General features: G+C 46.0%; 1 protein-coding gene across 18 annotated transcripts in view; it reads left to right on the top strand.

Moving 5' to 3' along the window:
* ZNF346 (zinc finger protein 346) overlaps positions 1-13,401 on the top strand; it is a 56,719-nt gene extending 43,318 nt beyond the window's left edge. For 6 of the 18 annotated variants that reach the window (XM_078364675.1, XM_035290645.3, XM_017969640.4 and 3 more), the window contains 2 exons: positions 9,311-9,404; positions 11,938-13,401. In XM_078364675.1, coding sequence (XP_078220801.1) covers positions 9,311-9,404; positions 11,938-12,025 — 182 coding nt within the window. In that variant the 3' untranslated portion in view covers positions 12,026-13,401. Of the gene's footprint in view, positions 1-1,796; positions 1,945-9,310; positions 9,405-9,996; positions 10,023-10,323; positions 10,415-11,937 lie in introns of those variants that run through there. The other 12 variants (XM_078364673.1, XM_035290644.3, XM_008990279.5 and 9 more) reach the window with 6 other exon arrangements.
* Positions 13,402-20,790: the final 7,389 nt, after the last annotated feature.

Raw genomic sequence — 20,790 nt, 5'->3', positions numbered from 1 at the left:
TTAGCTGGATGTGGTGGCATGCACTTGTAGTCCCAGCTACTCTAGAGGCTAAGTCAGGAGAATCACTTGAACCTGGTTGCAGTGAGCCAAGATCACACCACTACACTCTAACCTGGGTGACAGAGCAAGACTTAGTCTCAAAAAAATAAAAAATTAGTACTGAATGGAATGTTCATTTTATGCTAAGTATTTCAAGTTTTTAAATACATAGAGGAAAGTATTATAGAAAGACCTCTGTCTCTGGTTGGGCGTGGTGACTCCCGCCTGTAATCTCAGCACTTTGGGAGGCTGAGGCGGGTAGATCACCTGAGATCAGGAGTTCGAGATCAGCCTGGCCAACCTGGTTAAACCCTGTCTCTACTAAAAATACAAAAAATTAGCTGGGCATGGTGACAGATGCCTGTAACCTCAGTTACTCTGGAGGTTGAGGCAGGAAAATCACTCGAACCCAAGAGGCAGAGGCTGCAGTGAGCCAAGATTGCGCCATTGTACCCAGCCTGGGCAACAAGAGTGAAACTCTGTCTCAAAAAAAAAAATAAAAAAAAGAAAAAGAAAGAAAGACCTCCATCTCTTTCTCTTTTAAGTTTCATTTTTTTTTCTCTTTTTTTGGTTCTTACGTAGAACAAATAAAGACTCTAAAACTAATTTGTATATTATCAACTTGAAATGCAGTTAGCAATCAAGCCAAATAACATGACTTTAAAATCGGGTGTTCTTGGCCAGGTGCAGTGGTTCACACCTGTAATCCCAGCAGTTTGGGAGGCTGAAGTAACTGCATCATTTGAGGTCAGGAATTCACGACCAGCCTGGCCAACATGCTGAAACCCTGTCTGTACTAAAAGTACAAAAAAATAAGCCAGGCATGTTGGTGTGCACCTGTAATCTCAGCTACTCAGTAGGCTGAGGCAGGAGAATCAGTTGAGCTTGGGAGATCACACCACTGCATTCCAGTCTGGGCAACAGGGTAAGACCCTGTCTGGAAAAAAAAAAAAGAAAGAAAGAAAAATCAGGTGTTCTACGCCTTCCCTTTGGGGTCATAGATTTTCAAGAGGACTTGGTTTTGAAGAAAATCAAAAAAACTAGGCTGAGGGGCAGGGGTATTATATACCCTTTTGATCTCCACACATCCCTATAAATAGATATGATTTCTAATCACTGCACAAAGAAAGAGGTTGTGACTCAGAGTGACTGATTCAAGTTCATACAGCTGATAAGACCTGGATGTTGATAAATGTTGACATCAGTATGGGTCTTTAGCTCTGTGTGGCTCCAAACCTTACACTCCTTCCTCCTGCCTCCAGCTCTGAGCATACTTGGCAGGAGGCTTTCCAAGTATAGGATGTCTAACAGATGCACTGAGCCTCGCCCTGTTCCCCTTTTTACTCACAGAGGTGGGCTGTTGACCTAGAATATGCAGGCAGTGACTTCAGCTGACAAGGATTCTATCTTAGCAAAGAATTTAGGTGTTCTTGTTTTACTTTTAGTAGAGACAGGGTTTTACTGTGTTGGCCAGTCTTGTCTGGAACTCCTGGCCTCAAGTGATCTACCTGCCTCAGCCTCCCAAAGTGCTGGGATTACAGGCAGGAGCCACCGAGCCCAGCCTATTTACATTTGTTAACAGCTTGACTTCTCCCTGCTGGCTTTGTTCAAAGCCATTCATTCATTTAGTCAAGTCATCTAACACTTACTGATAAGTATTATAGTCCAGGGCTTAGGCTAGGTGCTCTCCCATTTAATTACTTGATTTAATCCTGACATTAACTCTGTTGAGCAACTTTGATTACCCCATTTTACAGATGAGGATTTTAAAACCAGAAAAATGAAGTGATTTTCCCAGGATCACACACTGAAGAGTGGCAGAGCCAGAACCCACATTGAAACCTGGTCTAGTTCTGTGTTGGATCCAGAGAATAGTTCCAGAGAGTCCCTGACAAGTGTCTCATGGCAAGTATGGATCCATTATAAGATTACCCAGGGTGTCCAAATGCCACTAGGGGCAAATGCATCATCTACCAAGCAAATCAAATAAGCTTTAGAGTGGTTTTATACTCCAGGCTTGCATTTCTCTCATATTTACCCAAGAAGGCCAGAACTAAAACCTACATATCATTCAGGCAAATCCTTCTTGCCCCCAGAGTGTTGAATGTCCCCTCCAGGTTACTGAACTCCTTCTCTGTTTCACCCCATCACTTTCTATCCCTAATTAGGGTCTTATCTCCCACTCAGTAGAGCTGCTTTCTGAGCCCCATGCTGATCTCCCGGCTTCTTCAGCCCTTATATACAGGGCAAGTGTTCAACTCTTACTAAATTCATATATAGTCAGTAAGTATTTGTTGGACTTTTACCTAACATGTGCCAGACACTGTGGTTTATATGTAGCAAACAAGACAGGTATTGTCTATGTTCTTATGGAGCTTATAGTCTAGCACAAAACACAGGCATTGAGCAAATAGTTACAACTGTGATAGGCTTTAGAAAGAGTCAAATGCAAGACTATGGGCACATAAAATGAGGGGAGATAACTTAGATGGGGGAGCAGGGATCAAGAAAGACCCTCCCGAGGGCAAGGCGGTTAGTGTGGATACATAGTGATGCAGAGGAGATGAGCAGGCATCCACTTGGGACTTTGTGGATCATGTTAGGGAGGTGGGCTTTTACCCTAAGAGCACTGGGAAGCTGTTGCCAGTTTGAGCGTTATGGGCAGACCATTCTGGTTCCAAGGTGAAGAGGTTTGGAGCCTGGGCAACACGGCAAAACCCCATCTCTACAGAAAAATTATCCGGGTGTGGTGGTGCACGCCTGTGGTTCCAGCTACTCTGGAATCTGAGGTGAGGGGATTGCTTGAGCCTGGGAGGTTAAGGCTGCAGTGAGCTATATTCACACCACTGCACTCTGACCTGGCAACAGAGCGATACCCTGTCTCCAAAAAAAAAAAAAAAAAAAGTTTGGAACGGTTTGGAATAGGGTGAAAGGATAGTGGAGGAAGACCAGCTATGAGGCTATAGGAGTAGTTCATAGTAGAAAAGTTTGGACTAATGTGACAGTAGAGAGGATAGACAGACATAAAGGGATTCAAGAAGTATGCAGGAAGTAGAATTGTCAGGACTTGGCCATCAAAGGTGGAAGATGGCCGGGCCCGGTGGCTCAAGCCTGTAATCCCAGCACTTTGGGAGGCAGAGGCGGGTGGATCATGAGGTCCAGAGATTGAGACCATCCAGGTCAACATGGTGAAACCCCGTCTCTACTAAAAATATAAAAAATTAGCTGGGCATGGTGGCGCGTGCCTGTAATCCCAGCTACTCAGGAGGCTGAGGCAGGAGAATTGCCTGAACCCAGGAGGCGGAGGTTGCGGTCAGCCGAGGTCGCGCCATTGCACTCCAGCCTGGGTAACTCCGTCTCAAAAAAAAAAAAAGGTGGAAGATGAAAGAAAGGAAGAAGTCAGGGATGATGCCCAGATTTAATCTTAAGCAAATAGGTTTCATTAGCTAGAGTTATAAGGTGCCCGTGAAACATCAAGAGATGTTAAAGAGGCAGTTGGATATACAGGTCTAGAGCTCAAAGGAGAGATCTGGAGTAGAGAAATTTATGTTTTTATTATATTAGGTGGATCCATATGAAATTAGCATTTTTATAGGTTAGAAACTTTGACTTGGCTGTGCACCATGTGATCCCAGCACTTTGGGAAGCCAAGGCAGGCAGATCACAAGGTCAGGAGTTCAAGACCAGCCTAGCCAACATGGCAAAACCCCATCTCTACTAAAAATACAAAACTGAGCCGGGCATGGTGGTACAAGCCTGTAATCCCAGCTGCTCAGGAGGCTGAGGCAGGAGAATTGCTTGAACCTGGGAGGTGGAGATTTCAGTGACCCAAGATCACACCACTGCACTCCAGCCTGGGTGACAGAGCAAGACTCCGTCTTGAAAGAAAAAAGAAAATAAAAGTGTTGACTATTGATAATTTTATTTGTTTTAACCTAATAGGTGGTAATTAAGTCATTTGCAGTGAGCCAAATGAATGCGATACCTTGGACAGTTTAGAAAGAAAAGAACAGAGGGTCTAAGATAGAACCCTGTAGACATTCTGCCACATGCTGCAACATGGATGGACCTTGAGGACATTGTGCTAAGTGAAATAAGCCAGTTACAGAAGGACAAATATCGCATGACTTCACATAAATGAAGTACCTAGAGTAGTCAAACTCAGAAAGTAGAATGGTGCTTGCCAGCGGCAGTGGGAAATGGGGAGTTGTTTAATGGATACAGAGTTTCAGTTTTGCAAGATGAAAAAGCTCTAGAGATTGCTTATACAACAGTGTGAATATACTTAACACTAATGACCTATACGTTTAAAAATGGCTTAAGTAATAAATTGTGTATTTTACCACAATTTAAAATAACCCGCTGGGTGCGGTGGCTCACATCTGTAATCCCAGCACTTTGGGCGGCTTAGGTAGTCGGATCACTTGAAGTCAGGAGTTCAGTCAGCCTAGCCGACATGGTGAAACCCCATTTCTACTAAAAATACAAAAAAATTAGCTGGGCATGCTGATGCACGCCTGTAATCCCAGCTACTCGGGAGGCTGAGGGAGGCTTGATAATTGCTTCAACCAGAGAGACAAAGGTTGCAGTGAGCCAAGATCATTCTACTGCACTCTAGCCTGGGTGACAGAGCAAGACTCCGCCTCAGAAAAAAAAAAATAATCATAATAAAACAAAACTAAAAAGTGAAAGAATGTAGCATGCTGAAAGCCAAGGGCTGGGAGAGTTTGAAGAAGGCAGGAGGCACCAGTTCTGTCATATATTCTTTGAGAGGTCAAATATGAGGAGGCCTAATGAACATCCATTTTGTCCATTAAATTTATTTTATTTTATTTTATTTTTTTGAGACTGAGTCTCACTGTATTGCCCAGACTGGAGTACAGTGGTACAATCTCATCTTGCTGCATTCTCAGCCTCCCGAGTAGCTGGGATTACAGGCATACACCACCACACCCAGCTAATTTTTGTGTTTTTAGTAGACAGGATTTTGCCATGTTGGTCAGGCTGGTCTTGAACTCCTGACCTCAAGCAGTCTGCCCACCTCAGCCTCCGAAAGCTCTGGGATTACAGGCATGAGCTATCACGCCTGGCCTGTCCATTAAATTTAAATGCATGAAAGCCACCATTGGCCTGGGAAAGTGTGTGTGCCTGTGTAATGGGGTAGGTTACAAAGGGATTGAGAAGCAGGGAAATGCAGAAGAAAGTGTAGATAGCTCTTTCAAGAGGTGAGGCAGCAAAAGGGAGGAGAGAAGAAAGGCAGTACCTAGAAAGGGAAATGGGATGAAAGACCAGACAGCTTGAGACAAGTGGCATTCTTCTGCTATTGGTGCTTTTCTAAATAAGCCACTTTTAAAAAGCAGCAGAAGTGACTTCATAAAATCACATAGGCAAAACAGAATACCAGACATCTAAAAACAAGCAGATGGAAATTTATTACTCTGTAAACAGGACAAATCTATTTTTTTAGAAGCACCAATATTTCTCCAGTTGCCCCCCAAGTAATTATTTGAATCCATCTTACAGATAAGCAAATAGTGTGCTGAGATCTTGTACCTCGAAGGGGGCATAGCAGCATCCGGAGACCTGCAGTGTAGAAGGAGAAACAGGGGCTTCACAATCAGATCAGAGGGCAAGTCCCAGTTCTGATGCCAGGAAAAACCACTGTATCTCTCTCAGCCTGATTCTTGCTCTGAAAAATGGTGATATCTACCTCACTGGCAGGGTGGTTGTAAAAATCCTACGACATACAGAGTTCTGGCATGGTGTCTAGTGCTTAATAGATAGTGAGTGAGCTTGGTAATCTGGGCATCAGTGACTCTTTTTTTTTTTTTTTTGAGACGGAGTTTCAGTATTGTTACCCAGACTAGAGTGCAATGGCACGATCTCAGCTCACTGCAACCTCGGCCTCCTGGGTTCAAGCAATTCTCCTACCTCAGCCCCCAAGTAGCTGGGACTACAGGCGTGCACCACCATGCCAGCTAATTTTTGTATTTTTAGTAGAGACGGGGTCTCACCTTGTTGACCAGGATGGTCTCAATCTCTTGACCTCGTGATCCACCTGCCTCAGCCTCCCAAAGTGCTGAGATTATAGGCGTGAGCCACCGCGCCCGGCCTATCAGTGACTTTTAACCATTAGTGGTTGTCATGCCCATACCAGCCCCAAGTACCACTCCTGACCTTGGGAGGAGAGTGGTTCTACTAGTTCATTATATTTTTTCCCTGGTAGTGTTAAAACATGATACTGACCTTTGATGTCTATAAAGGACCTTGCAGCTGAGCGTGGTGGTGCATGCCTGTAGTCCCAGCTACTTGACTTCGGAGGCAAAGGTGGGAGGATCCCTTGAGCCCAGGAATTTGAGGCCCGCTGGAACAACATAGTGAGACCTGGTCTCAAATTTATAAAAGTAACATTTCTTTAAAAAGGGTTTAAAGCCGGGCACGGCGGCTCAAGCCTGTAATCCCAGCACTCTGGGAGGTCGAGGCGGGTGGATCACGAGGTCAAGAGATCGAGACCATCCTGGTCAACGTGGTGAAACCCCATCTCTACTAAAAATACAAAAAATTAGCTGGGCATGGTGGCACGTGCCTGTAATCCCAGCTACTCAGGAGGCTGAGGCAGGAGAATTGCCTGAACCCAGGAGGTGGAGGTTGCGGTGAGTCGAGATCGCACCATTGCACTCCAGCCTGGGTAACAAGAGTGAAACTCCGTCTCAAAAAAAAAAAAAAGGGTTTAAAGAATTTACTGAATTGTGATTGCAGTAATTTCCCCTTAAATGTTTTAAAGGGATGTGCCTTCCAGGAAATACCTGAAGACACAAAGGAAATAAACATAACTAGGAACATAGGTAACTTGAGTAGAGGGTTTGTTGGTGTTCTCAATAGCAGCTGCCGTGGAAGGTGGTTTAAAAGATACCCTAGGCTGGGCACAGTGGCTCATGCCTGTAATCCCCAGCACTTTGGGAGGCCGACACGGGTGGATCACGACGTCAGGAGTTCAAGACCAGCCTGGCCAACATGGTGAAACCCCATCTCTACTAAAAATACAAAAAATTAGCTGAGCGTGATGGTGCACACCTGTAATCCCAGCTGCTCAGGAGGCTGAGGCAGGAGAATCACTTGAACCTGTGAGACAGAGGTTACAATGAGCTGAGACTGTGCCACTGCATACCAGCCTGGGCAACAGAGCAAGACTTTGACTCAAAAAACAAAAAAGATACCCTACACTGCTCCCTCTTTGCCAACATGACTATGGAGCCCATAAGAGTGAAACCATGATAGTGATACAAGTGCACATTTTCAGGCTCTTACTGTATGCCAGGTTTTTTTGAGATGGAATCTCTCTTTGTCACCCAGGCTGTGGTACAGTGGTGCGATCTCAGCTCACTGCAGCCTCTGCCTCCTGGGTTCAAGCAGTCCTCTGCCTCACCCTCCGGAATGGATGGGATTACAGGCGCCTGTCACCACACCCAGCTAACTTTTGTATTTTTAGTAGAGACAGGGTTTCACCATTTTGGCCAGGCTGGTCTTGAACTCCTGACCTCATGATCCACCCGCCTCGGCCTCCCAAAGTGCTGGGATTACAGGCATGAGCCACTGCACCCGACTGCTTTTGTTTAAATCATTACAATAACCTTATGAGGTTGATGCTAATATCAACCACATTTTATAGGTGAGGAACCTGAGTCTCAAAGAAGCCCACTTTTACAAATGAGGAAGCCAAACCTCAGAAACATTAAGTATCTGGCCTGTGGTTCCACAGTTAAGAAATGGTAGGACTGAGATTTGAACCTAGGTGATCTCATTCAAAAGCTGTGAGACTTTAGGGTGGCAAATGGTTCAAAAAAAGTGTCAGAGCCAGAAGGGCCCTTGAAATCACGTGTGCAGCTCCTTGTCTTGCACAGCTAGCATCTGGCATATTAGGAGTACAGCATTTGTAGTCAGCCAAACTGAAGTTTGCCACTTACTAGCTCTGTGTTCTTGGACATCTGATTGTCTTTTATTTTCCTCATCTATAAAATGATTTTCACAGGATCATTATGAGGCACAAACAAAATTATATGAAGTACATGATTTTTTTTTTACTATCTCCAGTAATGGGTATAAGCAAGAAGTACATGATTTATCAGGCATTTGGTAAATAGCAGCTGTGTTTGTAATAAGTACTATGATTATAAGTTGTGGTGCCAGGCGCGGTGGCTCACACCTGTAATCCCAGCACTTCATGAGGAGACCGAGGTGGGCAGATCACCTGAGATCAGGAGTTCAAGACCAGCCTGGCCAACACAGTGAAACCCCATCTGTACTAAAAATACAAAAATTAACTGGGCACGGTGGCACGCACCTGTAGTCCCAGCTACTCGGGAGGCTGAGACAGGAGAATTGCTTAAACCCGGGAGGTGGAGGTTATGGTGAGCCAAGATCACGCCATTGCACTCCAGCCTGGGCAACAAGAGCAAAACTCCATCTCAAAAAAATAAATAAATTATGGTATAATTGGTTTGAGGTTAAGAAAAACTTAGGATAAGAGGCCAGGCGTGGTGGCTCACACCTGCAATCCTAGCACTTTGGGAGGCCGAGGTGGGTGGATCACCTGAGGTCAGGAGTTCAAAACCAGCCTGGCCATCATGGTGAATCCCCATCTTTTAAAAAAAATAAAAATGAAAATGAAATAAAATAAGAAAAACTTAGGATAAGAAAGGAAGGGATCTAGCCATGGTCACACGAAAGCAGAAGGAGGAGTTTAGTTCCCTATCCTGGCTCTTCACTGACTACTAGTCCATGTGGGAAAAGCCACTTTGTCATTGGAGTAGAGTGAGAGAGTGTTCTGTGAATTCCAAGGTAGAAAGACAGATTGATTTTCATAACCAGCGTTCTCATTAATTACTGTTATTGCAAGCCCTAGGAGAGTGGCACCTTCCCAGAGATCACTCAGTGAAGGGCATCCTTAATGAGGCCACTTAGCACGGTCAAGGTAGAAAAGACAGTTACACCAAATGTCACCTCTTTGTTCTGTCATTCTTTTATCACTCAGCAGATAGCTAGTCTGGGCTAGGCTCTATGCTGGGACTCGGAACACAGGAATTAGGATGTTCCCAACCCCAGGAAGCGCATAGGCACACAGTCTGTGCCTCCTGAGCCCTCTGACCTCTGGGTTCTCATCAGGGCCAGCAACCTCACCTCGCCTCACCTGTCAGTCCTCAGAAGGGCAATTGTACAGTCTTCAGGTTCCTTCTTACTGGATAACTAAGATCTTGATTTTGATGTGTTTCAGCTGGAAAGGGCTACCCCTGCAAAACGTGTAAGATAGTGCTGAACTCCATAGAACAGTACCAAGCTCATGTCAGTGGCTTCAAACACAAGAACCAGTAAGTAACCATTTTTTGAAATTCTAGGATCTATAGTAGGAGCTCAGGACTTCTGTGTCAGAACAAAGCCAGGTAGTTCTTGGCTGAAACGGAATCCTAGCAGCCTTTTCTCAGTGAACAGAAGATGAATCATCTAACAGGAACAAGTTTCTCCTCTATACATATTTCTCCACCAGCTTCTGCCCAGCCTTTGGACCTGCTGGGCTCAAGGTTTTAATAGAGAAGCATACATGATTTCTTTGATAGAACCTTAAGAACATCTGGCTTTCCTGGTCTGTAGCACTCTGACTGAGGAAGTGTTTTTCCACTAGCCTGGAGAGCCTACCCTTTGCTGGCAAGAGTTCCCTCTATAGGTCATTATCAGATATGATCAGGCCCTCTCATTCATTAATCACGTATTTGTTGAGCATCTTCTGAATGGTGGTCTAGACAGACCCAGACTGCTCTCATAACCTTACAACCTGATGGGAGGCTATACAAGTAAACAACCAGTAACTGCAGCTTGTGATAAGGGTTTTGAAGGAACCAGGTAAACAGGTTCATGGTAATCTTGAAAATGACTAACAGTCATTGTGCCCCTCTTCTATTGCAGGCTGTACATCCAGCAGATTTTCTCAGGTAATCCTTCCAACCCTGAGAGGAACAGATAATTATTCCAATTTTATACATAGAAACAACCAGCATTGTAAGTGGTGATGTGAAGCAGGGTCATGATTCAAATTGAAGCCTGTCTGGCTCACAGCATGCTCCTCCCAAGGTGTCAGGCTCAGAAGTAGGTTATGGCACCATTGATATGAAGAGGATAGGACCTGGCCTGGAGGGTCTACATGGTTCTGTCCCTTCCTCTCTGAAGGGAAATATGTGTTATGAGCAATGTGCCACAACATAACCTTGGTTTTTGTTTTTGTTTTTTTTATAGGGAAGGGGTTTCACCATCTTGGCCAGGCTGGTCTCAAACTTGACCTCAAGTGATCTGCCTGCCTCAGCCTCCCAAAGTGCTGGGATTACAGGTGTGAGCCACTGCAGCTGGCCCCAGCATAACCTTCTAAGATGGGTAGCAGAATCCCCATTTTACAAACAAGGAAACTGAGTTTCAGGCGGGCAGGTCTGCTGAAATAATTGCTTTGACTTTGGTCATTTGTTTTGCTTTGCTCATTGAGCTGAATGATTTTAAAGGTGATGGAAATGCAGGGTGTTGGTATAAGAAAATGTCCTTAGTTCTCTCTACTCTGCCTGGAGTCTCCTTTCTCACACTGTAGATCATCCTCTTTACCTGTGGATATTTTTTTTACTTTGGGGAACTCTTGAAGGATAGCCTTGAGACAAGCCCCAGCAACTCAGCCTGGAGCTCACGCAGTGTTTCAGCATGCATACCTCCCTTGCAGTTTGGTTGATAGCAGTTACAATAGACAAACTGGAGCCAACCCAGAGCCCTGCCCTGGGGCTATCCATACCTGAAAGTGCTAGTGTTGTTCACTCTTCTCTTGCTAAACTTTCCAGCTCTATGACCTTGGGCAAGTCAATAAGCCTCTAATTCTCCCAGCATGGGCAATGTAGTGACACCCTGTCTACAAAAAATAAAGTTAGCCAGGTGTGGCAACATACACCTGTAGTCCTGACTACTTGAAAGGGTGAAGTGGGAGAAGAGCTTGAGCCCAGAAATTTGAGGCGATAGTGAGCTACAATGGCACCACTGTACTCCAGCCTGGGTGACTGAGTGAGATCCTGTCTCAAAATTTTTAAAAGTCTCTAATTCTTCTGTAAAGATAAAGCTATGGTTTGTTGAACACCTGAGTCAGTCTCATGAAATTCTCACCAAGAGGTCTGAAATTAGGATACCCCCTCCCAACCCCACCTTTTACAACCAAAGAAACCCTAAGTATCAGATAGGTTAATTAACTTGCCCAAGGTCACTTAGTTACTTGGAGTTAGACCTAGGATTCAAGCCTGTTTTACTCTGAAGCCCATTCATTTTATTCTGCCACTACCAAATGGAATGAGTTTATACAAACTCATTCACTCATACACCCTGTAGGCAGTGGTTTGGTATAGTGAAAAGGCATGGGCTACAGTCCTAAATCTACCGCTTAAAAACATACTTTGGGCCGGGTGTGGTGGCTCATGCCCGTAATCCCAGCTACTCAGGAGACTGAGGCAGGAGAATCACTTGAACCTGGGAGGCAGAGGTTGTGGTGAGCCAAGATCATGCCATTGCACTCCAGCCTGGGCAACGAGTGAAATCCATCTAAAACAAAACAAAACAAATCATACTTTGGGCTAGCCACTTCAACTTTCTGAACTTTAATTTCCTTGTATGTAAGATGAAGGTGTTGTTCTCACCTTGCAGAATTGCCATGAGGATGGAATGACTGAAGCTAAGCATCCGGCATTCTGCCAGCCCACAGTGGACCTCAGTGAAGGAAAGCTGCCTTGTCTATTACTCCAAGACCCTAGAAAGGCACTGCTATCATTGCAATAAGCCAGTACAGCTGCCACACACTGACCCTGTTCCTTTGTTCTTTCTCAAATACAGGTTACCAAAAACAGTGGCATCATCCCTGGGCCAGATTCCAATGCAAAGGCAACCCATTCAGAAAGACTCAACCACCTTGGAAGACTAGAGGTGTTTCTGCCCAGTGTCCCATGTTGGGCCAGCCATGAGCCAGCTTCCTGTGACTACTCAGCCCTTGGCTCCCTCTCACTCCTTGTTCTCACCAGGAAAATACACAGGCCTGAGGCAGGATTGGGCCACAAACAACCTCTGATTGGTCCAGGCTAATTCACTCCTGTTGCTCCCCTTTGGCAGGGGTCCTGTAGGTCATGATAGGGGAGTCAGGGGTATTGAGAAACTTGTGGTCTCACCGGGTGGTAGTTTGGAGGATGGCTTTCCCTCTTCCCCAACCCCTCTGGGCCATAGGTGCTGAGGCCCTAGCCACCTGTCTTTCCTCTGAAGGTCAGTTTTGGGCCAGTTCCTGCAACTAAAGAACAGAGATCTCCCTGGGCCCTAGACATTTCCAGTGAAACCTGGAACTTTTATACCAAACCTGGGCCAGGGCAGGAAACAGAGGAAATCACTTCTACATGGGAGCTTGGAGCTAATACAACACTCCGCCTTCCCCCACAAAGTGAAGGCTTTCCTGAGCCTTAGACAAGATATGGCCAGTTGTGCAGGTTTCTGCCAACTGTAAAGTGTCCTCCTGGAGCAATGACACAGTCTTGGTGGAGCATTGCTACTCCTCCTGCCCTGCTCCACAGTTCCTGAATGGTGCTAAGGATCTATAGCACCTGGCAACAAGCTGGGGCTGGGGGAGGCCTCTATGTCCACTGGGATCATGGGACACTCCAATGGGGATGGGACCTTTCCCCTCCTCCATCAGAGGTGCTCTGACCCAACATCACATGGGAAAGCGACCCACATGCAAGTCTCCCTGAGGGTTCTGCTCCTAAAGGCAAACTGCCTCATGCCAGCCAGCCATGAGGTTCATTGCTACCCTTGGCCCTATTAACCCTTTGTTTCCCCTTGTGCAGCAGACCACCTTGCCCAGGTTGCTGTGGTGCTAGCCTTCCCCATCATCCACCAGGTGATTTTTGGTTTCCAGAGAAAGAAATGGAGAGCTGATGCAGGTTTCTACAGTGAGGAACAGATAGATGTTCCCCAGGCCCCACACCCAGATTTATCTATCTTTGCTGTGTTTTATGGCCTGGGACTGACTCCACAGAGATAGATTTTTCCTTGTAGCTTTGAAGCAAGAATTCTGAGGAGTGTCACCATCAGAGGCTTCTCTTCACTGTGTCAAAGAAGCCCCTAGCTGCTCTCGTGGCCTCCTTCCCCCACTCCCTATCCCTTTACCTGTGAAATGCCTTTGCTTTGCATATTGTGTGTGGATGTGTGTGTGTGTGGATGTGTGTGGATGTGTGTGCTTAATGCTCTGTCTCTTGATCACTGAAGCGTCCAAATAAAGAATTACTCCCATGAGTCAGACTGCAACTTAACAAATCTAGGGTTTTGAGCTGTATTACTGTTAGATCTAGTATGTCTGTCTTGACCCCTAACCCCTACCCGACTCAGACCCCCAGGTCCTCAGTAGTCATTTTAGGAGTTGGGACAGAGTCAGGCACCCTGTGAAAGTCTCCAAGGTGCCCTGAACTCAATATAGCCTCATCTCATCCACCTTTTCCTGCCTCTCCTGTCACATAGGGCCTCACGAGAAGGTCTTTAACAGGTTTAAGCTGGGGATCTGCTTTGTGTTTGAGCGAATTATTCTGACTGTTATGTAAGAGAATACAGTGGGGTCAGGAAAGGAGACCGGGAGGCCAGTATGGAAACTGTGTCCAGTATGGCTTTCCAGGCTCATCACTCAGGGCAGAGACCCAGCCTTATTTATCTCTACTTTCTGATGTCCATAGTGGTGTGTCATGAAGTTTTATTGAATGAATGAGTTGTATGAGGAGAGATGTTTTTTTCCCCGCTCAGATCTTACGCAGTGATAGGTTTGTTTCATGGGACTTATCATAGGCCTGGTGATTCTTGAAAGAGCATTTTCCACGACCCAAAAATGAGCTGAGAAGGAATGTTATGGCCAGTTGTGGTGGCATGCACCTATAGTCCCAACTGCTCAGGAGGCTAAGGCAGAAAGACCATTCAAATCCAAGAGTTCCAGCCTGTAGTATGCTAGGATCATGCCTGTGAATAACCACCTCACTCCAGCCAGGGCAACATAACAAGAGTCCATCTCAAAAAAAAAAAAAGTGGCCAGGCATGGTGGCTCACGCCTGTAATCCAAGCATTTTGGAGGCCAAGGCAGGTGGATCACCTGAGGTCAAGAGTTTAAGACCAGCCTGACCAACATGGTGAAACCCCGTCTTAAAAAAAAAAAAAGTATAGCTGGGCGCGTGACTCACACCTGTAATCCCAGCACTTTGGGAGGCCGAGGTGGGTGGATCATGAGGTCAGTAGTTTGAGACCAGCATGACCAACATGGTGAAATCCCATCTCTACTAAACATACAAAAATTAGCTGGGCATGGTGGCATACACCTGTAATCCCAGCTACTCAGGAGGCTGAGGGAGAATCACTTTAATCTGGGAGGCAGAGGTTACAGTAAGCCAAGATCACACCACTAAACTGTAGCCTGGGTGACAAAGGGAGACTCTGTCTCAAAAAAAAAAAAGTATAAAAATAAATTTTAAAAGAAGATAGCTGGGTGTGGTGGTGCATTCCCGTAGTCCTAGCTACCTAAAAGGGTGAGGCAGGAGGATTGCTTGAACCCAGGAATTCAAGGCTGCAGTGAACTATGATTATGCCAGTGTACTCTAATCTGGGCAACAGAGCAAGACTCCATCTCTAAAAATAATAATTTTTAAAATTTAAAAAGAAGAATGTTATGGCCTCAGGAGCTCTTTGTCCCATCCTTTGCAGCCAAGTTTGAGGAAAGGGCCCAGGCAGCCTCAGCTCCCATTCAGCACCACTCAGCCCCTGCTTCTGGTCAGTTGTGAAAGTCTCTACCCAGCTCCAGGGGAGGTTCGCAGCATTCAGCTTCCCAAGATCAGACTGCCTCAGCAATTTCCCCCAGAGTTCTTCTAAGCCACCCAGTATGCCAAATTCAGCCCCATCTACTAAGCAAGGGAATGAAGGATAGGGGGGTGAGTCCCTACCAGTTGTGTGGCCAGCCTTGTTGGTAAGGGGTCCTAGAGATGAAAATTTTCTTGCCCTCGGGGGTTCACACATGGTTAAAGATCATTATGACAATGATAATGCCCAGGATGCACGAGCTGATTCAGCCAAGGGTGTAAAAAAGCTGGAGAGATTGGGAAACTAGTATTTGATCTGTATAACAACCTTTGAGCTAAGAGTTGATACTCCATATATAGGAGGCCAGGTGGGGTAGCTCACACCTGTAATCCCAGGACTGGGAGGCCGAGGCAGGTGGATCACAAGACGCTAGGAGTTCAAGACCATCCTGGTCAACATGGTGAAATCCCATCTCTACAAATAAATAAAAGTCATAGAAGGAACAAGGCTAAAAGAGGTGTCATGATTTGCCCAAGGTCCTGCCTCTAAGAAGTGACAGAATGGAGAATAGAATCTGGTTCTCTAGACTTGCTCTTAGAACCCTTTACAAGTGAGGACCAGAGTCAAGGCCCCTGCAGCCTGCCTCACCAGTCTCCTGCTAGTGCCGTGGTCTTACAGGGTGAGCAGCCACAAAACAGATGGATCAAGGCTCAGTGTTCATATTCCAAGTCCCTCCTTTTTTCTCATAATTTTGTCTCATTCCCAGTGTATTAGACTCTCATCATTAAACTGTTGGAAACCCAAATCCAAGCAGTTAGCTAAAAAAGTGAATATATTGATTCACTTAATGAAAAATTCAAATACAGTGATAGCTGGACCCAGACTCAGAGATGGGTTCATCAGGAAGAATTTTCTGTCCCTCTGCTTTCCTCCTCAGGCAGGTTCTCTAATAGGTGGCAAAGTGGCCACTGGCAGCCCCAGTCTTCTCTCCTGATACATTAGTAATAACAGTGGAAAGAACACCTTTTTCCATTAGTTCCAGCAAAAATTCTGGGATTGCCTCAGCCAGTTTAGTCCTGTTCTCATCCCTGAAGTAATCATTGTGGCTAGGGAAATGGCACTCTGATTTGGGGCCTGGGTCATGTGCCTACAGCCGAGTCAGCTCCACCTAAAACACTGAGAAAGGGAGTAGGGGCCAGGTGCAGTGGTTCATGCCTGTAATCCCAGCACTTTGGGAGGCCAAGGCGGGCAGATCACGAGGTCAGGAGTTTGAGACCAGCCTGACCAACATGGTGAAAGCCCATCTCTACTAAAAATACAAAAAAATTAGCTGGTAGTGGTGGCATGTGCCTGATATCCCAGCTACTCAGGAGGCTGAGGCAGAAGAATCGCTTGAACCTGGGAGGTAGAGGTTGCAGTGAGCCGAGATCACACCACTGCACTTCAGCCTGGGCAACAGAGTGAGACTCTGTCTCAAAAAAAAAAAGGAGTGATGCAACCCCAAAAGAAAGTTGGAGGGCTTTCTGGATTAAGGGGGAATGGATGCATGGGGAGGCAGGAACAGAAACAATGTCTACCGTACCTAGAAATTGTTTAACTATTTCCTTTTTTTCCCTAACTTTTTAAATCATCATTCAGTAATGTGCGTCAATTTTAGACTTCAATTTGTTGAATCCTCAACATGTATACATTGGGGCTGTTACCCTGCAGATCTAGATACAGAACATTGCCAGGTCCCCAGAATGTTCCCTCATTTCCCCTCCTAGTCAGTATCCCCTAGAAGTAACCACTACTTTTTTTTTTTGAGACGGAGTTTTGCTCTTGTTACCAGGGCTGGAGTGCGATGGCGCGATCTCAGCTCACCACAACCTCCGCCTCCTGGGTTCAAGCAATTCTCCTGCCTCAGCCTCCTGAGTAGCTGGGATTACAGGCATGCGCCACCATGCCCAGCTAATTTTTTGTATTTTTAGTAGAGACGGGGTTTCACCATGTTGACCAGGATGATCTCTTGACCTCGTGATCCACCCGCCTTGGCCTCCCAAAGTGCTGGGATTACAGGCTTGAGCCACCGCGCCCGGCCATCCACTGTTTTGACCACTACAGATTAGTTTGGCTTGCTCTTGAGTTTTATAAAAAGGGAAGTATACATACATTTTGTACAATATTATGTTTGTGGAATTCATCCATGTTACTGTATGTCTCAGAAGTTCAATTTTTCAACCAGGTGCAGTGGCTCATGCCTGTAATCCTAGTACTTTGGGAGGCCAAGGCGGGTGGATCAGTTGAGGTCAGGAGTTCAAGACCAGCCTAGCCAACATGGTGAAACCCTGTCTCTACTAAAAATACAAAAATTAGCCTGTCATGGTGGCAGATGCCTATAATCCCAGTTAGGAGGCTGAGGCAGGAGAATTGCTTGGACCTGGGAGGTGGAGGTTACAAGTGAGCTGAGATTACATCACTGCACTCCAGCCTGGGTGATGTGAGACTCCGTCTCAAAAAGAAAAAAAAAACAAAACAGTTTTTTCGTGCTGTGTAGTGGTCCTTTATTTGAATATAGCACGATTTGGCCATCCTTCTTTTTTGTTTTGTTGTTTTTGTTCTTGAGGCGTTTTCACCCTGTCACCCAGGCTGGAGTGCAGTGATGTAATCTCGGCTCACTTGTAACCTCCACCTCAAGGCTTACTGCAGCCTTGACCTCCTTGGGTCAAGTGATCCTACCACCTCAACCTCCCAGGTAACTGGGACCACAGGCATATGCCACCATGCCAGCTAATTTTTTTGTAGAAATGGGGTCTCTGTTGCCCAGGCCGGTCTTGAACTCCTGGGCTCAAGGGATCCACCCACCTCAGCCTCCCAAAGTGCTGGGATTACAAGCATGAGCCACTGCACCTGGCCCAGTCATCCTATTGAGGGACAATTGGGTTGTTTCTAGTTTGGGGTATTATAAATAAAAGTGCTGTGAAGAATTTTGTGCATGTTGCTTGGTACACATGTTCACTCACATACTCAGGCATGGAATCATAGAGTAGGCATATGTTTAGCTTGTCTAGACACTGCCAAACAGTTTTCCAAAGTGGCTCTACTGAATCCATCCTCACTGGCTGTGTGTGGGGGCTCCAGCAGCTCCACATCTTGGTCAGCACTTGGCGGTGTCAGTTTTCTTTAATAACTGGCCATTCTGGTGGAACCCAGGAATTTGAAATCCATAGTTCCTGACTTGAAATCAAGGCCCCTCTTACTCTTAACATCCTCAAGACAGGTTTAAATTTTGTAGCCTGTAGTCTCAGAAGTCAGTGCCCAGGACCTGTAATACAGCAGGCAAGCATGAGAGGGAGCCCCTGCTCATGGCTCCAGTGCCTTGGGAGGGTCTCAGGGAGGCATCAGCTCTGGAGAGGCAGTCTAGTGTAGTGCCAAAAACTCAGGTTCTGGGAAGCAAGCAGCCAAGTTTCACTTCCCAGTTCTGCCATCGCAGAACTGCCTCAGGGTGGAACATTAGTACCTATCTCATAGGGTTACTGTGAAAATTAAAAGAATAGATAGATATGAAATAAATAGTGTCTTACACATGTTAAATGCTGTATAAATTATAGCTGCTGCTCTTTCTATGTTGGCCTGAAGTAAGCCCTGAGTCCCCCTGGAGCAGGGGTAAGGCCATAGGCAGATGGCATCTGGCGTAGCCCCATGTAATAAGATTCAGTGATTTATGAAATGCCAGAATCCTGATTGGATCTGACTGAGGAGGGGGGAAAGCATAGTGGCTATAAGTGATTCTTTCCTAGGGTCCAGCAAAAAGACCTTCCACTGCTGGAGAGCCCCTGCTCTTTGGCCAGTGACACTCCTCAGGTGTCACTACCTGAGGGGAAGAAATGGAATCATGCATGAAATGGAATCAAGAGGAAGTGGAATCATGCTCTTAGCCCAGAGCTAGATCCAAAACAACTGTTTGAATATGACAGCCCACCAGTGCAGACACAGATCTATACATGTACTCATAAAGCAGCTAATGAGGGGTGGCATGAGGGACACTGGCCTGGAATTCAGGGTCCTTGAATGTTGATCTGAGCACTCCCACCAGCTATGTGTGGCCTGAGGCCTTGATACTGTCTTGTGAAGTGAAAGCTGGAAGAAACCACAGTTCCCAGCTCAAATCCTAAAGAAGTAGCAATAAGCAGGTAGAGGTTCCTCCCAAAGCCCTAAGCCAGGTGTGGTGGCACGAGCCTGTAATCCCAGCTACTATCCTGGGATCCTACTCGGAGGCTGAAGCAGGAGGATCACTTGAGCTCAGGAGTTCAAGTCCATCTTGGGTAATATAGAGGAACTTCAAAAAAAAAAAAAAAAAAAGAAGAAGAAGAAGAAACCTCTTTCCTCACAGCAGTCCCTGACAGATGAGCTGTCCCTACCCCAAAACCAGACACTCTGATGAGCTGTCACTAGTGTAAAATACAATAGGAAGAACACTCCTGACCATCCACCTAATCTCACCTCTCTTCCCTGTGAAAAGCCCACATTACAGAGACAGGGCAGACCCATCCCTGGCCTGGCTCTCCCAAGCTTACTGTTCATATATGCTGCTTCATCTGTCTAGGGATGTCAAAACTCAGAAGAAACCTTGACGTTCTGTAAACTGTCAATTCTACAGTGCAATGACCCCAATAGCCACTAGGTGGAGTCCACTCCTTTTTTGCTGGCAAGGTAGACCAGACCCGAGACCTTAGAACAGAAGGACTTCACGAGCCCCTGTATTTGCTATTTCAGTTAACCCTCAAGACAATGGAAAAGACTTGATTTCACAGGAGAAAGTCAGGGACAAAGTTTTGCAGAGCTTACACAACCAAGAAGCATCCTTGGAGAGAGATTTGATCTTAGCATTATCTGCTCATTCCTGAGGCCGATTTGCCCTTCCCTTAGGACATTTCCCTCAGGAGGCCCTCTCTATTCGAGGGCTGTAACTTAGTCACCTGCCTAGGAGTACCCCTGATATCAGGCCTGCTCCACACCCCTTTTCCTTTTCTCCTTTGGGTTACAAACCTGCTCCATTCTCAGACCCTGTGGTTCAGAGGGACTGACCCTGCTCCCTGATTCCGGGAGGGAGCCTGTGACCCCAGTGAGTAGTCAGTCATAGTCTTCAGCTGTTAGTGTCCAGCACATAAGGACAGCCTGCTTCAGAACTAAGTCTACACAGAGGAGGCTGGGCTCAGTGGCTTACACCTGTAATCCCAGCACTTTGGGAGGCCAAGGGGGCAGATCACTTGAAGCCAGGAATCCAAGACCAGCCTGGCCAACATGGTGAAACCCCATCTCTACTAAAAATACAAAAATTAGGCATGGTGGTGCATGTCTGTAATCCCAGCTACTCAGGAGGCTGAGGCAGGAGAATCGCTTGAAACCAGGAGGAGGAGATTGCAGTGAGCTGAGATGGTGCCACTGCACTCCAGATGAGGAGAGACTGATTTCTGATGAGAACCTGGATCTAACTCTGTCTGAAGCAAATATCCCCCGGGACTTTTTTTTTTTTGAGGCAGAGACTGGCTCTGTCGCCCAGGCTGGAGTGTAGTGGTGTGCATGTTAGCATAGCCCTTAATATGCTGTGTTATGATCTAGTTCCCTGTCTCTTCTTTTAGACTAGAAGCTGTTTGAGGGCAGGAATTGGGTCTTATGACACTGTGTCCCTGGTCCCTAGCATAGATAGGACTGTGATTGTTTTAATAACTATTTGGTGATTGAATATGTTAATTAATAAATGAATAAAAATGGGTGTGGTCTGATAGGGACCATTGCTGGGATTTCACAGAAAGACATTTGTGTTGTTTGTTTTTTGAAACAGAGTCTCACTGTGTTGCAGAAGCTGGAGTGCAGTGGTACAAACACAGCTCA

The sequence above is a fragment of the Callithrix jacchus genome, chromosome 2 (assembly GCF_049354715.1).
Source record: "Callithrix jacchus isolate 240 chromosome 2, calJac240_pri, whole genome shotgun sequence".
In the NCBI taxonomy this organism is placed as follows: domain Eukaryota; kingdom Metazoa; phylum Chordata; class Mammalia; order Primates; family Cebidae; genus Callithrix; species Callithrix jacchus.
This window is presented reverse-complemented; position numbering and strand designations above follow the sequence as displayed.